The 17487-nt window shown below is 38.3% G+C and overlaps 2 protein-coding genes and 1 pseudogene across 9 annotated transcripts; all 3 read left to right on the plus strand.

Annotated features, from left to right (window-relative positions):
* Positions 1 to 514: 514 nt before the first annotated feature.
* Positions 515 to 5684, plus strand: LOC18597004 (G-type lectin S-receptor-like serine/threonine-protein kinase At4g27290). 4 transcript variants are annotated; one of them, XM_007025811.3, is made up of 7 exons: positions 515 to 1935; positions 2521 to 2655; positions 3399 to 3559; positions 3660 to 3870; positions 3997 to 4231; positions 4303 to 4453; positions 4568 to 5684. In XM_007025811.3, the coding sequence occupies exons 1-7, from the start codon at positions 669 to 671 to the stop codon at positions 4871 to 4873; spliced, it is 2466 nt and encodes an 821-aa protein (XP_007025873.3). In that variant the 5' UTR covers positions 515 to 668; the 3' UTR covers positions 4874 to 5684. The 4 variants fall into 4 exon arrangements, with proteins under 4 accessions (XP_007025873.3, XP_088663346.1, XP_017978701.2 ...); XM_007025812.3 differs by having other exon boundaries at positions 516 to 1935; positions 3402 to 3559; XM_088807220.1 differs by lacking the exon at positions 2521 to 2655.
* Positions 5685 to 6590: 906 nt separating this feature from the next.
* On the plus strand, positions 6591 to 10943 carry LOC18597005 (G-type lectin S-receptor-like serine/threonine-protein kinase At4g27290; annotated as a pseudogene). The gene is made up of 7 exons (XR_016027173.1): positions 6591 to 7841; positions 8537 to 8659; positions 8812 to 8969; positions 9089 to 9299; positions 9387 to 9624; positions 9730 to 9880; positions 9990 to 10943. The product of XR_016027173.1 is annotated as a G-type lectin S-receptor-like serine/threonine-protein kinase At4g27290 (transcript).
* Positions 10944 to 11077: 134 nt separating this feature from the next.
* LOC18597006 (G-type lectin S-receptor-like serine/threonine-protein kinase At4g27290) lies at positions 11078 to 16896 on the plus strand. Of its 4 annotated transcripts, none has more exons than XR_001928485.2 (9): positions 11078 to 12462; positions 13333 to 13458; positions 13747 to 13901; positions 13992 to 14202; positions 14283 to 14520; positions 14620 to 14770; positions 15404 to 15585; positions 15661 to 15958; positions 16428 to 16564. XR_001928485.2 is itself a non-coding variant. In XM_018123213.2 (7 exons), the coding sequence occupies exons 1-7, from the start codon at positions 11196 to 11198 to the stop codon at positions 16734 to 16736; spliced, it is 2457 nt and encodes an 818-aa protein (XP_017978702.2). In that variant the 5' UTR covers positions 11088 to 11195; the 3' UTR covers positions 16737 to 16896. The 4 variants fall into 4 exon arrangements, 1 of the variants encoding a protein (XP_017978702.2); XR_001928486.2 differs by having other exon boundaries at positions 15404 to 15546; XR_016027037.1 differs by having other exon boundaries at positions 15404 to 15958.
* Positions 16897 to 17487: the final 591 nt, after the last annotated feature.

A 17487-nucleotide genomic window follows, 5' to 3' on the forward strand; every position in this document is an offset into this window, starting at 1 on the left:
TCTCTACAGCCATGTGAACTTAGTTTTATCGTCATAAGCGATCAAACTTAGACAATTCAAACTTTTTACAACATTTCGTGCCTATGACAATTTATGAATTGTCGCTGTCAGTAGTTAAGTTCCGTAGAGAGACTGCTGTCTTAGAGTCGCCGCAAGGTTGTAAAGTTTACACACTGTGTGGTACAAAATAATATACAAGTACGAAAAAATGCCATTCAAGCAAGAACCTGATACAATAAGCGAGAATTAAGAACGTTCACATCGCATTCACTGTATTTCTAGAAGAATCATTGGGAAAAAGTCCAAGATGATGACTACCCAATCACGCTTGGAGAAGGTTTGTGCTTTATCCGGCATGACTTTTTTTCCATACCTTAGTTTGAAAAGGAGACAAATCATTGACCTATTCACTGGTTAAGACGTACTTTTAAGGGAAGGAGGTGATTGACAACGTCGTAATACTTATATATTATATTTGAATAGCAAATACCAGCAAGTTGTCCTGATAGAACATATTCAAATGCTACAGAAGACCCAAAGGTCCAAAACAGAGCAGCGAAGGTCGTTGTTGGACTCTTTGACTTTTTAAAGTTAATGACGGAAAAGCAAAACAAAGTGTTAGGGATACATCTTTTCATGATTCCTTCGTCTCCCCATAGTCCAAAACAATGAAGTTTTCTTTCTCTCTCGTAATCTATTACGTTTTCACTTCTTTAGCCTTCCAAATCCCCTCTGCAACAGCGGCAGATACCTTAGCAGCGAACAACACCCTGAAAGATGGCCAGACCTTGGTCTCCTCTGGGCAAAGGTTTGAATTTGGGTTCTTTTCTCTTGGCAGCTCCAGTCGCAGGTACCTGGGAATATGGTACAAGAACATTAATCCTCTCACTGTGGTGTGGGTTGCCAACAGGGACGACCCCATAACTAGCTCCTCAGGATCACTTGTGTTTAACCCTCAGGGTGCACTTTCTCTTTCCAATGGTACAGTTTTTATCTGGTTTGTTAATGTCACCAGGGCCTTGAGCAATCCTGTCTTACAGCTTTTAGACAATGGCAACCTTGTGCTAACTGGCGATGGTGGGGATTATTTATGGCAAAGTTTTGATTATATAACTGATACGTTGTTGCCTGGCATGAAACTTGGTTGGAACCTTAAGACAGGTTTGAAACGAGATATGACATCATGGCTTTCCTCTGATGACCCAGCAACGGGGGAATTCACATTCAGCCTGGACCCACCTGAGGCCCCAGAATTGGTTCTCAGGAAGGGGGACCAGAAAGAGTACCGATGGGGACCATGGGATGGGGTCAGGTTCAGTGGCAGCAATGAGCTCAGGCCTAATCCTGTTTACACTCCAGAGTTCAATTCAAGCCGTGAAGAGATTTACTACACGTTTAAAGTTGATGACAGTTCAATTCTGTCAAGGTTTATAGTGACATCGCAAGGGTTGCTTCAGTATCTCACATGGACGAACCATAGCAATGAGTGGGCACTTATGGTGACCTTGCAAAGAGACAGTTGCGACAGGTACGAGTCATGCGGGCCTTATGGCAACTGCTATGCTGATGATCCTAATTGTAGATGTTTGAGGGGTTTTACACCCAAGTCTCCAGAAAGTTGGAGACTGATCGATTGGTCAGATGGATGTGTGAGGAAAAGGGGTTTGGATTGTCAGAACGGAGATGGCTTTGTCAAGTACGACAGAATGAAGTTACCTGATAATTCTCACTTAGTGACAAATAGAAATTTTAGTTTAAGCCTTGAGGAATGCGAGGCAGAGTGTTTAAAGAATTGTTCTTGTATGGCTTACACCAAGATAGATATTCATGGAAATGGGGGAGATTGTGTTATGTGGTTTGGTGATTTGGTTGACATGAAATACTTTCCGAATGGTGGGAGCAACCTCTACATTCGAATGGCACAAGCAGAATTAGGTATGCACTGCCAGCTAATTGGCACAAAAAATACACACACATACTCAAATGAACCTTTATATGGTAATAATTTACTCTTTGCATTGATTGACTTCTCTAGGAAATTGAGCCATATTTTGTACTTTTATGATATTCCCAGAATTATAATTCACTGATCACTGGTGAGGTAATTTGCATTTGGTAGTCAAGTTAGTAAAGAGTCTGTATAATAATTGCTCCATGGCTGCCCTTTGCATGCCATTTCTTGACTTAAAGTGTGGTGGTTAATTCAAACTGGAAGATTGATAGGTAGCTTTAGATTCCCTAGAGCAGGTCATGTTCAATGGATAATAGACCAAAGTTTTCTCCAGATGTGAACCAGATCTCTGTTGGCCATCTTCCTTATGTCGGAATGCTCTCTGGCTTGTGCCATATGCTTGGATGAAAAATTCTTCATTGTAAGCTTGAAAGGCCATATAAACTTAGTTTTTGTACATTACTACATTAATGATGTTAGCAGCAAAAATAGTCCCTTGACCTCAACCCAGTAAGGTGTATGAATATAGAACAGAGTAATTTATTTTTGGAACATTGTTCGGTGGCCAGAGTCAATTGCTGATGCTAAGAGGAAGAAACGAGTGAAGGTAGCTGCTCTAATCACCATGTCAATAGTTTTAGGCATGCTTCTTGGGGTCCTTGTATGGCGCATTTACCTAACAAGAAAGGCAAAGATCAGAAGAGGTAAGAACCCCAATTTACCTGATTGATTGCTGATCTTTTTGCTAATGCTTTTTTTTTTATCTACACCAAAATCCACGTGATCTTTGAGGTCTATCATGAGTGAAATCTATAAAATGAACTAACATTTGCAATTAACTAATTATGCACTCTTCATTTCCCATCTGCAAAGCATCTTGTTTGTAGCCACTGCCATTCTTAAGCAGTAGCAAGCAAAAATTGCGTGTTGACAGAATTGACAGTAGCGGAATCCATTACAGTGAACCTAAGCAGACTATATATGGCTGCCCTGGATTTTATTAAACGAATTAAGAATAAACTATTTACCTGTTAAGTTGTAGTGGATTGGCAGCAAGCCACTTGTGGAAAGTGTGGAGCAGCTCCAATACTTTCACATTGATAAAGTTCTCTTCCTGATAATTCTCAACAGTTCAATCTAAATGAGCTTATCTGATAATTAAGTGGCACATTGTTTCTGATAAGAAGAGGTGCAAAAGTAATAGACAATTGCTTTATACTTTTTATTCATCCAAAAAATTTATTTGAGAAAGTCTAAGGTGACAGAATGTAAGGAACTGAATCATTTTTATGACAATTTGAGCTAACTATTTATTTCCTGTAGATTTTATTATATTGGAAGAGTTTTACTTTAGTAATTGATCACATCGAGTAGCACTTCCGTTACACTTACACAAAAGCACGAGAGGCATGTCTTTCTTTTAATTAGCTGCTTGATTCCCCTGTAGCAGCAATAAGTGAAAACAATTCATACAGAGATACCAATGACGAAACTCAGGAGGGAGACCTAGAACTACCTCTTTTTGGGCTAGATGTTGTTTCAGCAGCCACTAATAAATTCTCATTTGAGAAAAAGATTGGAGAGGGTGGATTTGGTCCAGTCTACAAGGTCATTCTCATTGCTTATGTTACTGCCTTTTGTGATTAAATCAACTATGACAACAAGATAGCAAAAAGATCGTATATCTGATGCTTGATATGTTCTGTAGGGCGTCTTACCCACTGGACAAGAAGTTGCAGTGAAGAGACTTTCTCAGAACTCTGGACAAGGCCTCCGAGAATTTAAGAATGAAGTGATTCTGATTTCTAAACTTCAACATCGTAATCTTGTTAAGCTTCTGGGGTGCTGCATCCAGGGAGAAGAAAGGATGCTAATCTATGAGTATCAGCCCAACAAAAGCCTGGACCAGTTCCTATTTGGTTTGTTCATCTGATAATTGAATTCTGACTGTTTCAGTCGTTTGCATGATTCTCGATTTACATTATAGATTTATCAATTACAAGACAAACAATGCTTAACAACTGTTACTGTTAACATTTTGGCAGATAAAACGAGAAGAAAATTTTTGACATGGAAGAAGCGCTTTGACATTGTTATTGGGATTGCACGTGGACTTTTGTACCTGCATCAAGACTCCAGGCTGAGAATTATACATAGAGATCTTAAAGCAAGTAATATTTTACTGGATGGCGAGATGAATCCTAAAATTTCAGATTTTGGCATAGCTAGGATTTTTGGAGAGAAAACACAAGAAATGACCAAAAGAGTAATTGGAACATAGTAAGTACTCTAATTGTGTGTTGAAGTTCATTTCTAATGTTAAAGATACTAAAATTCTTATCTTTTGGCAGTGGTTATATGTCTCCAGAGTATGCAATGGGTGGGCATTTTTCAGTGAAATCAGATGTGTTTAGCTATGGTGTTTTGGTTTTAGAGATAGTAAGTGGCAAAAAGAATTGGGGATTTTATCACCCTGACCATGATCTAAACCTGCTTGGACATGTAAGGATAAGAATAAAAACTTTACCCAATTTTTCTTCTTGCTTAATAATATGATTTTTCTAATGAAATGGGATGTCAACATGACATTTTACACACTTGTTTGAATCCTTTTAGACATGGAAACTATGGAACGAAGGGAATCCACTTGAACTAATGGATGAATTGATGGAGGACACAATTTCTGAGAATGAAGTGGTAAGATGCATCCAGGTGGGTCTTCTGTGTGTACAGCAGCGGATGGAAGATAGGCCAACAATGTCATCAGTGTTGTTGATGTTGAGCAATGAGAGCATAATGGTACCCCAGCCAAAAGAACCTGGCTTTTGTACAGAAATTTCTTCAGGCGGAGATACTTCATCGAGTGTAAATAATCTGCATACAGCCAATGAGCTGACTGTCACAGACTTAGGTGGACGATAGGCCTAGTTCAGTAATTATACAAATTCAGTATACTTTCACATAGCAAAGAGCAGAGTTAAATTCGAAGAGGCCTTGTTTTTCAAGATTCAATCATGACACGAAATAGCATACAACTAGCACAAGGTTGCCAGGTAGAGTCTAGCATACATTTGCTAAGTCGTGACCCTGTGAGGCACCGTAAGGCTTGTATTACCAGGTTTATCTGATATCGTGCAAGCTAGGCTGCCTCTGAACTCCTGATTATGCAAAAGATGGACTCTTCTCAACAGAAATATGATGTCCTTAGTTTTGCCGTGCTTGTCCTGGAGATAATTATCAGGAAGAAGAATAAAGTGTTCTTATGATCCGGATGATGATCTTAATCTCTAAGGACATGCTAGTTTACAACAAATGTTTCCTGTTGAGTTCCTCCATTTTTTTGTGTAAGATGTGGAAATTGTGGATTGAAGCTAGGGGCTTGGAACGAACAGATATTTTGATGGAGAACTCAACTATCCTCTCGGAGGGGTTAGGATGCATCCAAGTTGGCCTACTGTGTACAAGCACGTCTTGAAGACAGGCCTGCAATTTTATCTGCTTTGCCAAAGCTGGACAGTGAAAATCTCATGTTGCTTCAACCAAAACAACCTGGCTTTTACAGAGGTAGGTTTCATCCACTGGGAAAAAAGTTTTATCATTATCTTTTAATTACTTCTGGTTTTAAGAGGGATTTACATATCCACTCAACAATGCTGCTTCAAGTATTTCAACTGATTAACAATTCCTTTCACTCCTTAATAGCAATTTGCAATAAAATTTCATATTTTGTGAATATCGTATGGCTTATCTGCAATGGAAGATTTCTTGGATAATATTAAGCAGCAAATTGTATATGTAGATGGACTGCCCATCAAACATCAAAGAGGGTACTAGAGGAAGGGTACTAAAATGAATAAAGAATTGTTTAGCACATCAACCATGAAGATGATACACTCGAAAACAATTCATAGAACCACATGACCAAAAATTAACATATAAATTGAACTGTTTGAAGCAAAAGCTGTTTACATTTCTGATGTCCTGAAAAGTCTCTGCACTTGGTCTGTATATTAACTTTGCCAAAGGAGACCGCTGCTGGTTTTTGACGGTAAAAGTAGTAATCAAGAATTGGCTTTTCCGCCATTCTCCTCGTCTTTTATTTGGAAAAAATGAGGAAATTTTGTTTGTTTTTGGTTCTTCTGACAGTCACCTTTGTAATTAAACATAATCCTGCCTTGAGTCCATGGTGTTTTAGCGTGGCTATTGCCAAGAAAATGAAAGCAGGAAAGTCAACAGAGCTGGATAAATATGTTACTGTAGAGCTCATATTCTTCTACCATATATTTTATATACGATAAGGAACAATAACGCTTTGAATCATAAGAGAAGGCTGCAAATGTAAAGCCTGAAAGCAACTGTCAAAGTTGGAAACAGTTGCATTCTAGGACAAATTTCCCATTCTGGGGGTTTGACCACAGAGATTTCTTCTCTTTTTCTTTTAAAAGAAATTAAGTACAGATTTTACTTCTACTTCTAGGAAAGTTTTTAGCTTATCAACTTGTTAAATTTGCTCTTTCGTCCTTGATATATACATATATATATATATATATATATATATATATATGTATGTATATATATATATATATGTATGTATATATCTAGAGATAGTACTATAACTGTCAACTGATATTATACATCTATGGTGATCCTCTTTTCCATTTTCTTCTATCTCACATTTCGCACCGCCAAATTGTCCACCGCAGTTGACACCCTATCTCCAAATCAAAACTCTCAGAGACAACGGTGAAGGTCTTGTTTCCGCTGGACAAAGTTTTGTGTTAGGATTCTTCAGTCCCTGGAATTCCAACAACCATTACGTTGGAATATGGTTTAAAGATGTTCCACAACAAACAGTTATTTGGGTTGCCAACAGAGACGATCAAGTAACTGATTCATCAGGCACCCTCACTATAACCTCCACGGGGAACATGTTTATTCATAAAAACGAATCAACTGTTCCCATTTGGTCTTCAAATTCATCGACAACTTCAAACAATTCTGTTTTGAAGCTCTTAGACACAGGAAATCTTGTTGTTAAGGATGCTAATAGTGACAGGTACGTTTGGCAGAGTTTTGATCATCCGTGTGACACGTTGATTCCAGGCATGTAGCTTGGATTGAACCTACAAACCAATCAAAACTGGCTCTTGTCATCATGGAGGAGTCTACAAGATCCATCAACTGGAGATTATACAAACCAGTTACAAGCTATTGGCCTTCCACAACTTGTTCTTCGCAGTGGATCAAATATAAGTTTCCGACGCGGTCCGTTGGATGGTGTCCAATTTGGCAGTTTTAAACTCCAAGAAAACACTGTTTTTCAAGCCTATCTTTGCGTCCAATTCGACCTCCGTCTAATATTCATTCGAAAACAAACACAACAGCATTTCAAGGCTCGTATTAAACCAATCACTGTTGCTTCAACACCTCACGTGGAACGAAAGGCGTGGAGAGTGGGTTGTTGTGTACAATTTGCAGAGAGATGAATGTGATGCTTATGCGAAGTGTGGTCCTAATGGCATATGTAATGTGAACAAGGAACTTTACTGCCGCTGCCCCAGTGGGTTCACTCCAAAAAGACCGGAAGATTGGAATGGTTTTGACTGGTCTGGGGGATGTAGTCGGAGGATAGAATTGAACTACAGCATGGTTAAGGGATTTAGGAAGATTTCCTGCCTGAAGTTGCCAGACAATTCACACTAGTTTCTCCAAGGGGCATCTATGAATCGAATGGAATGTCAAGTTGCTTGCTTAAGGAACTGTTCCTGTGTGGCATATGCTCGAACTGATGCGAATAAGTGTGTCATGTGGTTTGGGAGGCTGCTTGATATGAGAGAGTATACCAACGGTGGGCAAGATTTATGCATTAGGGTGGCTACATTGGAACTTGGTAAGAGCTTCTATAACTAAGACAATTTTGACTCTGACAGTACAAGAACCCAGTTATTTCAGTTGCATATTTTTCTTTATTCAAAGGGGTTAATACAAGCACAATCTTAGCCCATTATTGAAAACATCATTACAGTTAAGCAATAGTACACACTTTGGATGAAAGGCCCAAATGAGTAAAGCTTCTTTGCTTGTCAATTTAATGGCATCTTCTATCATTTACATTTTCTTAAAAGATAATATGAGAAGGTAATAGTACTTAGGTACCGGGGTCTGCCTTCCATTAAGACACTGATCAACATCAGTTGGTAGCTGGGTTGCTGCCGTAATTTATAGCAGCAAGGTAGAAACCTTTATTGTTTTTTCTTAATATTCTCTTATACTTTCTTTCCTTCCACGTTCTCAGTTGCACTCATCCTGCGCACCCTGGATATTCAGTCAATTGTTTTGCTTCCTTCATCTGTTAAAATTCTCTGCAAGGAAAGAAAATTTGACAATGTTTAAGGTTATGTAGTCATAGTAAGCATAGTCATTCATCAAAAGATTTTTCATTTTTAGCTGCTATAATGCTATTCACTCCACGGATTCCACCTTCTAATGTTGCCCACAACATATCAGAATAATTAAATCATTTTCTAAAACTGTAAGTCGGTTCTTATGTCTTACTTATTTCCATCCGCTTGTTGATGCTGACAGAATCAGAAAAAAGAGTCAGACATAAGATGCTGATTGTTATAGTCACTGTTTTTTGTTGGGTACTCCTGCTGGTTTTAATTAGCTGTTACCGTACTTTGAAGAGAGGCCATAAAAGGAGACAAGGTAATTTTAAGCACTCCTGCAAATATTTCTCCAGTCTTGAGTTCTCTTATTTTAATTTGTAAATAATTATCCTCCTTTATTTGCCATCAATTGAGGGGTATGTGTACACTTGATTTTCTGTATTTGTTGCTGATTATTTGCCAAAATGTTAGTGCAAATTGTGCATAATCCAAATCAAGGTTATGACCCTGGTGCTGGGGAGGAAGCACTAGACCTGCCCTCATTTGACATGGTTACTGTCGCAACTGCAACCAACGACTACTTATTCACAAATAAAATTGGAGCAGGTGGATTTGGTCATGTTTACAAGGTAGCGACTCCATAACAAAATTAAAATGTAGGTTGAAAAGATTGAATACCAAGCAAGCCACAGGAAGCTGCATTGGTTTCCTGGTTTATATGCTAACACCAAATTATGATCAAGTACAGGGTAAACTCCCAACAGGACAAGAAATAGCTGTGAAAAGGCTCTCAAAAGACTCACAGCAAGGCCTCCAAGAGTTCAAGAATGAGGTCATCTTGATTGCAAAACTTCAGCACCGGAATCTTGTGAAGCTTTTGGGATGTTGTATTCGTGGAGAGGAGAAGATGTTGATCTATGAGTACATGCACAACAGAAGTTTGGACTTCCATCTATACAGTTAGTTCTTATCAAGAAAACTTTATAATTTCTAATTACTGAATCTTCTGCTTTATAATATTTTTGAAACACCATAAAATGATACAGATCAAGAAAGTGAAATATCAGTTGACTGGCAGAAACGCTTTGACATCCTAGTGGGGATTGCAAGAGGACTTCTTTATCTTCATTGAGATTCACGGTTAAGAATCATTCATAGGGATCTCAAAGCCAGCAACATTCTCCTAGATAGAGCTATGAATCCCAAAATATCAGATTTTGGCTTGGCAAGAATATTTGGAGCTGATCAAACTGAAGCAAATATGACTAGGGTTGTTGGTACTTAGTATGTGCAACAACACTCTCTTTGCCTTTTTCTCTACTGATACCAGCGCATATGCATGCATGCATTGTATTACATTCACTGATTTATTTTACTTATCTTCTGCAGTGGCTATATGTCTCCTGAATATGCAATAGAAGGACTTTTTTTGGTGAAATCTGATGTCTTTAGTTTTGGGGTATTGGTCTTAGAGATAATAAGTGGGAAAAGGAAAAGGGGATTTTACCATTCCAACCATGACATGAACCTTCTAGGACATGTGAGTTTGATATCTTTCATTTCTGTGCAGACCAATTTAATTTGTTTTTTGCTTACTTTTTGTTTCAAACTTTTACTTAGATTCTAAGATAAGGTTAGAACTGTTTTAGGCATGGAAATTATGGAATGAAGACAAAGCCTTGCAGCTGGGAGATGCTCTGATGGAGAAATCAGTTACAACATAGAAGAAATAAGATGCATCCATGCGGGTCTCCTATGCGTGCAAGAACATCCAGATGATAGGCCAGCAATGCCCTCAGTTCTTTTGATGTTAGACAGTGAGCAACCTTCATTGCCTCATCCCAAGCAGCCTGGATTTACACAAGAAGGTTTCTTATTGGATCCATTTCATCATCAACCAGCGAGGTGCCTCATAGGACTACAAATGAGGTAACCTTTACGATGTTACAGGGTAGATAGAAGAGTTAATCTCGCTGTGTGCATTTTTCTATGTTTTTGTTGCAAGCCATATGTAAAACTGTATAATTTTCTCTTTGAAAATTTAAGTGTAAAATTTTATTAAAAAATTGCTTTATTATGTCTTTGTAACTTCCAATTCGATACGTGAACATATTGTATCAGCTACATATTTTAATGTGGTGCTTGTTTAGAAAGGAAAAACAGGGGATATTCGGGGGAGCATGGAGACAACTTAATGTCTCCCTGTTTTTCCCTGAGTATCCCCTGTTCGAATTCGCAGAAATCACTTGAATACAAATATATTTTCTGTTGCATATGACTTTATGCTTTAGTAATTGCATCAAGAAACATGACAATGCCCTATTCTATTTCCAATGTCCCCATGCTTGTGAAGATTGATTCCTGGCCTAGCCAAAAATACCTTGTGTTACATTGACAGTGCAAGAAGCCCTTCAATAAACACAAACGTGGGCGGCAGCGGATGTTACCACCAAATTCTTCAGGAAAATAGCCCTACAGAAACCTGAAGTTAATAGTTCAAGTTGCAATACAGATATTCTAATTCTTTTTAATTTTTTTTGAAAAGTGATTTTATTAGCACTAAGGCTTCATGCCAACCAAAGTCTTTTATCACTTTGCTAAAGACTTTTGTTGGCATAAAAGAGACTTGTGCATAAGTGGAGTACAAAAGAATAAGATATTCTAATTCTAATAGAGTAGGTCGAGGCCATCGACTTCGTCTTCTGTGTGAATGACCTGCAGGAACGTAAACAATATGAATACTACTTGTCTTCAGGAAAAAACTTAATTTATGTACTAGTCAATTCTTCCCTCTCTGAATCCTTAATTACCATTCAAATACGCGCTATGTTCAAGCAATGTAACTGGCATCATCTATGGAGGCTCGTCTCTCCATTTTCACCTGTTTCACCTTGCTCTCCTTCCTCTTGAAACCCTCCTTCGCCATTGATACCATAGCTTCAAACCAGAATCTAACAGACACTGGTGAAACTCTTGTTTCTGCAGGTGGACACTTCGAATTAGGCTTCTTCAGTCCCTGGAATTCAAACTATCGATACATTGGAATATGGTTTAAAAACGTTCCACAACAAACAGTTTTTTGGGTGGCCAACAAAAACAACCCGCTTACAGATTCATCAGGTGTCCTTATGATCACTGCCACTGGAAACGTTATCATCCTGAGAAACCAATCAAGCAACCCTGTCTGGTTTTCAAATTCATCGGCAACCTCAAATAATCCAGTTTTGCAGCTCCTAGACACAGGGAACCTTGTTGTCAAAGATGTTTCCAGTGAAAACTATCTATGGCAAAGCTTTGATTATCCCTGTGACACATTGATACCAGGCATGAAACTCGGATGGAGCCTACAAACTGGCGACGGCTGGTACCTTAGTTCTTGGAGAAGTCTTCAGGATCCATCTACAGGGGATTATACATACAAAGTTGACCATCAGGGTCTTCCACAGTTATTTGCTCGCAAAGGAACAGAAATAGTGTATCGAAGTGGCCCTTGGGATGGTCTCCGATTTGGTGGCAGCCGTAGGTTTGAAGAAAACGCAGTTTTCAATCCTCTTTTTGTCAGCAATACCGAGTTGATTTACTATTCATTTGAAAACCTTGACAAGAATACCATTTCAAGATTCGTGTTAAACCAGTCAGGTGTGGTTGAACATGTAACATGGAACGACAGGCGTGGTGAGTGGGCAGTCATAATGATTATGCAGACTGTCCGATGCGACGAGTACGCGCTTTGCGGTCCTAATGGATTTTGCGACATAAACAGGGATTCTGTTTGCTATTGTCCGTTTGGGTTTACCCCAAGAGTGCCACGAGACTGGAATGCTTTAGATTGGTCTGAAGGGTGTGTTGCAAGGACATCCTGGAATTGTAGCTCGGCCACAAAGTTCTTTAAGTTTACGGGTCTGAAGTTGCCAAACCATTCAGAGATTTTGGACAGTAACTCTATGATGAGTAGATCGGAGTGTGAGCAGGCTTGCTTGAGGAACTGTTCCTGCGTAGCTTATGCTAAGGTTGAGGTTAGTGGATGCGTGATGTGGTTTGGGACTTTGATAGATGTTAGGCAGTATAGCCGAGAGGAATATGGGAAGGATCTGTATGTCAGGATGGATGCTTCAGAGTTTGGTAAGTGTTATTCTATGAATCTGGCCCAAGTTTTTTCTGGTTTCTCTTGGCTTTGACATCATAAATCCTTTTTTACCTAATTAGAAACATTTATTTCTAGATAAATATAGTAAACCTTATCAAAATTACATTAAATTACTTCTCCTATCCCTTTTATTTTGCAATATGCATTATTTGTTCACATTTACAAAGATTATCTCTAGATTGGTAATTTCAATTTTTTTTTTTAACAATGTTCGATTACATATGTTTAAAAAATGTTGGAATAGATTTAAGATTAAAATGGCATGTAAGTCTGATGACATATTGGGATTCTGATGTTATGAGAGTTTATAATTAATTAGACGAGAGATTTGAAATGACATTTCAGTATTGAAATTGAATAAAATCACTTTAAAAAAAATAAAATATTTAAGATTGTTTGATTCATATTTTCCTATTTGTTTTGATTGAGACATGCTGGCCTGCATTATTACTAATTAACACCAAAGTCCATTTGCATTACATCAGGCTCTCCATATTCTAGCATGATAGGATAACTTTTAAAAATATTTATTAATCAGTACTTATTATATACTTAATCGTGAGTCCCAAGACAAATCAACCACGCATTGGTGTTGAATTGGCTTAGTAGAAAACTTGGAAAAGGAAATCAAGAACTAAATAAAAAATGGACAAAGAAAAAAGGGTTCATTTCGATTTTCTCTCTTACAAATAGGATTCGGGTTTTCTTGACTGACCTTAGCATGTACTCAAAAGGTTCAATTCTAATGGTAACGTGTCTTGATCGAAAATGACTCGAATTTATACTGATTGACCCTTACTTTGCTTGTCGTTTGCCTTTACTTTGTGTGCGGTGGATATGTAAAGAATCAAATAAGAATGTCAAACGAAGGGCTGTGATCATCTCCATATCGGTAGCTTCAGGAGTCCTGCTGCTGATGACATTAACCTGGTGCTATCTTACTCGAAAGCGAGGCCTGAAGAAGAGTCCAGGTAAATTTAATTGCGACATAGTTTCAATGGTTAAAAAAATGACACGTTGACATTGGAAATTCACCTAATTCATGTATATGCACTTCATGTTAGGAGTATTTAAATATGGAATAGAACCAGCATGCAGAAATCATGGGAATATTTTATTTCTTGAGGCACACCAAGCTTGGAATTAACCTCAGTTTATCTGAAATGACATTAACTTCAGTTTGACTTAAAAAAAGGGGGGGACAAGTTCACTGAATGACCTGCATGTGCATATAAACTGACAGTTTCTAAATTTGACAGCCCAGGAAATGAACAATACACATGAATTTCATCCTAATCCTGAGGAAGAAGATCTGGACTTACCATTATTTGACTGGCTAACAGTTGCATCTGCCACCAATGACTTTGCTTTCACAAATAAGATTGGTGAAGGTGGTTTTGGTCCTGTTTACAGGGTAATTTTCCTGCACATGTCTAAAAGATAAATTGGTTTTCATTGCAAAAGAGTTAAAAATCAGATGTTGTATTCAATTTTATGTTTATAGGGTAAGCTCCAAACAGGGCAAGAAATTGCTGTGAAGAGGCTTTCGAAAGATTCAGGACAAGGGCTGACTGAGTTCAAGAATGAGGTTATATTCATTGCAAAACTGCAGCACCGGAATCTTGTTAGGCTCTTGGGATGCTGCATTTATGGGGAAGAGAGAATGCTAATTTATGAATACATGCCCAACAGAAGTTTGGATCGCTACATTTTTGGTTGGCTCATCTTGCTATTTCCCTTTTACATTGGTTTTTTATTGTATATTTGAGTTGCTAACTTAGATGAACTTGGTCAGATAAAACAAGGGGCACCTCACTAAATTGGCAGAATAGATATGACATAATAAATGGGATTGCTAGAGGGCTTCTTTACCTTCATCGAGATTCAAGGCTTAGAATCATTCATAGGGACCTTAAAGCCAGCAACATTCTCCTCGATGGTGAGATGAACCCTAGAATATCAGACTTCGGCTTGGCAAGAACGTTTGGAGGTGATCAATCAGAAGCAAACACATCTAGGATCATTGGAACTTAGTACGTTAAACACCCTCCCCCTCTCTCTCTCTCTCTCCCTAAAGACAGTATATATTGTTACAATGACCTACAATAATTTTCTTTGTTGATTGTATGCAGTGGATACATGTCTCCTGAATATGCAATAGAGGGTCTTTTTTCAGTGAAGTCTGATGTATTCAGCTTCGGTGTGCTGGTTTTAGAGATTGTCAGTGGAAAGAGGAACAGAGGATTTTATCATCCTGACCATGACCTCAACCTTCTAGGACATGTGAGTTTAGATATGAACATTTTCTTTTCTTGGTAGCCTGCTTTAGTTTCATAAACAATTGTAGAAAGATGAAGAAAAAGATGAAAATATATCAAAGTAGAACCGACTCTGTTAAGCCATTAACTGAGCTGGCTTTTTTCATTGCTGCATTAAAGACTTATAAACACAAAAAAAGTCAACAACACTTGTTTAAGTACTGACATTAGATAGAAAGCAGAAAGCACTTCTGCATAGTTCCTAGAAATAAGCCAAGTACAATAGTTACAAAAGGGGAGCCCTAATGCTCCATAACATCGTCTGCAACACCTTAAGCAGACCTTTAAATCCATGCTGCTATCAACAAGTTTCCTAGACTTGAAACTTTAGGAAGTACCTAAATAGTTTCAGTGTTGGGGTCATTTAGTGTACCTTTGTTTTTGCACAATTTCTCCACGTGACCAAGCTGGTGACAGCTTCTGCACTTCAGTTTGGCCTATACCAGCAGTGGTTTTCACTGTGGTTTTGTTTCTTGCAGTGAGGGCAAGGTGGAAACCGACCCTTCTTGCCTAATTTTCTGGTGTCACTGCTTTTTATTTCCCTGTTATTGTGACTTGCTTTCTTACCAGTGATTGAGCTTTCCCTGCTTGTTGCTAGGAAGGCACCTTGGGTACTTTCTTCTTGTCTTAGAGCCCACCTTTGCTCCACGGCTTGAAGAGCATTTACCAGCTCCTTTAGAGAGAGTTTTGACAAATCCTTTGATTCCTCAATTGAGCAGAGCTTGGGCTCAAATTTTTCGGGTAAACTTACAAACGTCTTGTAAACTACCCTTATTTCAGGTAAATCCTCATTTAACAGCCTCAACTTGCTGACAATGCCCATAACCTTCTCGGCATAATCCTTTATATTTTCAGACTCCTTCATCATCAGTAGTTCGAACTCTCTTAGGAGATTCAAAACTTGGATTTGCCTTGTTCTTTCGCTCACTTGGAATTCCTCTCTGAGCTTCTCCCACGCTGCCTTAGCAGTCTCGCAAGCCTTGATCTTCGTAAAGATCTGATCAGTGACAGCAGAATGCAGGCATGAGAGAGCCTTGTAATGCTTGGCAACCTCCTCACTGTGCTGCTTCATTTGGGCAATGGTGGGGTTTGCCCTCAAGACGGGTGGCTCTCCTCCCATCTCCACTACTTCCCAAAGGTTAAAGGCCCTTAGGTAAGTTTTCATTTTTACCGCCAAATGGCATAGTTTTCACCAGAAAATACCGGTGGCGTGATAGCAGGAAAACTAGTGGATGCCATGTCTGAGTTTCAAGGTCCTCTCGGTTTGGAGCTCTCCGGTTTTTCTTGGCCTAGGGGCTGTGATACGAAAAAATGAAAATATATCGTAGAACCGAGCTGACTGTATTAAAGACTTATATAGACCAAAAAGTCAACAACACGTTTAAGTACTTACATTAAGTAGAAAGCAGAAAGCACTTCTACATTGTTCCTAACGATAAGACAAGTAATGACAATTACAAAAGGCGACCCTTAATGCTCCATATCATTGTCTGCAACACATTTACACCCATGCTGCTATCAAAAAGTTTCCTGGACTTGAAACTCTAAGAAGTACCTAAGGTAGTTTCAATTTTAAACTTTCTGCATTAAATTCCCTTCTGAAAGTGTTTTTGTACTGGTAGGCATGGAAATTGTGGAATGGAGGCACGCCCATGGAAATGATTGACCCTTTCATGGAGAAGCCAGTTTCCACCCTGGAAGTGTTAAGATGTATCCAAGTGGGTCTCCTGTGTGTACAGCAACGACCTGAAGACAGGCCTACAATGTCATCAGTTCTCCTGATGTTGGATAGTGAGAATCCTTCTCTTCCTCAACCTAAACAACCTGGATTTTACACCGAAAGATTTTTTACAGAGACCGATACTTCTTCAACAGGAAAGATGCCATGCAACTCGAATGAAATAACTATTTCAATGCTGCAGGGTAGATAGAAAGTAATTCTACTTCTGTATGTTTGAAATTTCAATTGAAGACATGGCTGAATAGTCACCACTCTTTTCCACCAAATTCTTAAATTTGTGAATAATGAAGAAAATATGTTTTCCTCTTTTTAGAAAAGATATTTTAGTGAGATACATTCATGTCTTTGAACTTTCAATCTGTTACCTGCAACTGTAACTATAAAGTCTCAGATGAAAAAAGTTTCATTCCCAGAAATTCGAAGAACATTTACACAGCATTGATGTCCATAAGCAAGTGGAGAAAAATATAAAATCATCAAGCAAAGTCTTTATCTTGTATAAATGTGTCTATGCCAAACCAAATGCAGACAACAATTGCAATTGCGTTCTTAATCTCTCATTGACTCACTTCAAGTTAATTGTTGAACTTAAAATTTGCATGGAATACTTTTGGAAGCTTGTGCCAGGTGTGGTAGACTAAGATGTTAGTTTTTGTTTAAGAACAGACTGCATACTGCGCAGTCCTTGATGAAACAAGCAATCTATGCATGTTGCGATGTGATATTTGCTTTGTACACACGTTTGTGGTTAGGTGATGAAAGCTTTGTTCTTTACATTTCAAATTCAAGTTTAAGCCTTTGTATCATACTGCATTTAATGAATTAAGTTTATCAGTTCAACTCTTCTTAGTTTTCTGTCATCTTCTTTATCTGTTTTCTTCTGTGCTCTTTAATGGCAGTATTTACAGCCTTTGCATGCTAGTGAAATTTGTTGACATTAA

This window comes from Theobroma cacao, chromosome 6 (genome assembly GCF_053813885.1).
Source record: "Theobroma cacao isolate CCN51 chromosome 6, ASM5381388v1, whole genome shotgun sequence".
Lineage (NCBI taxonomy): Eukaryota > Viridiplantae > Streptophyta > Magnoliopsida > Malvales > Malvaceae > Theobroma > Theobroma cacao.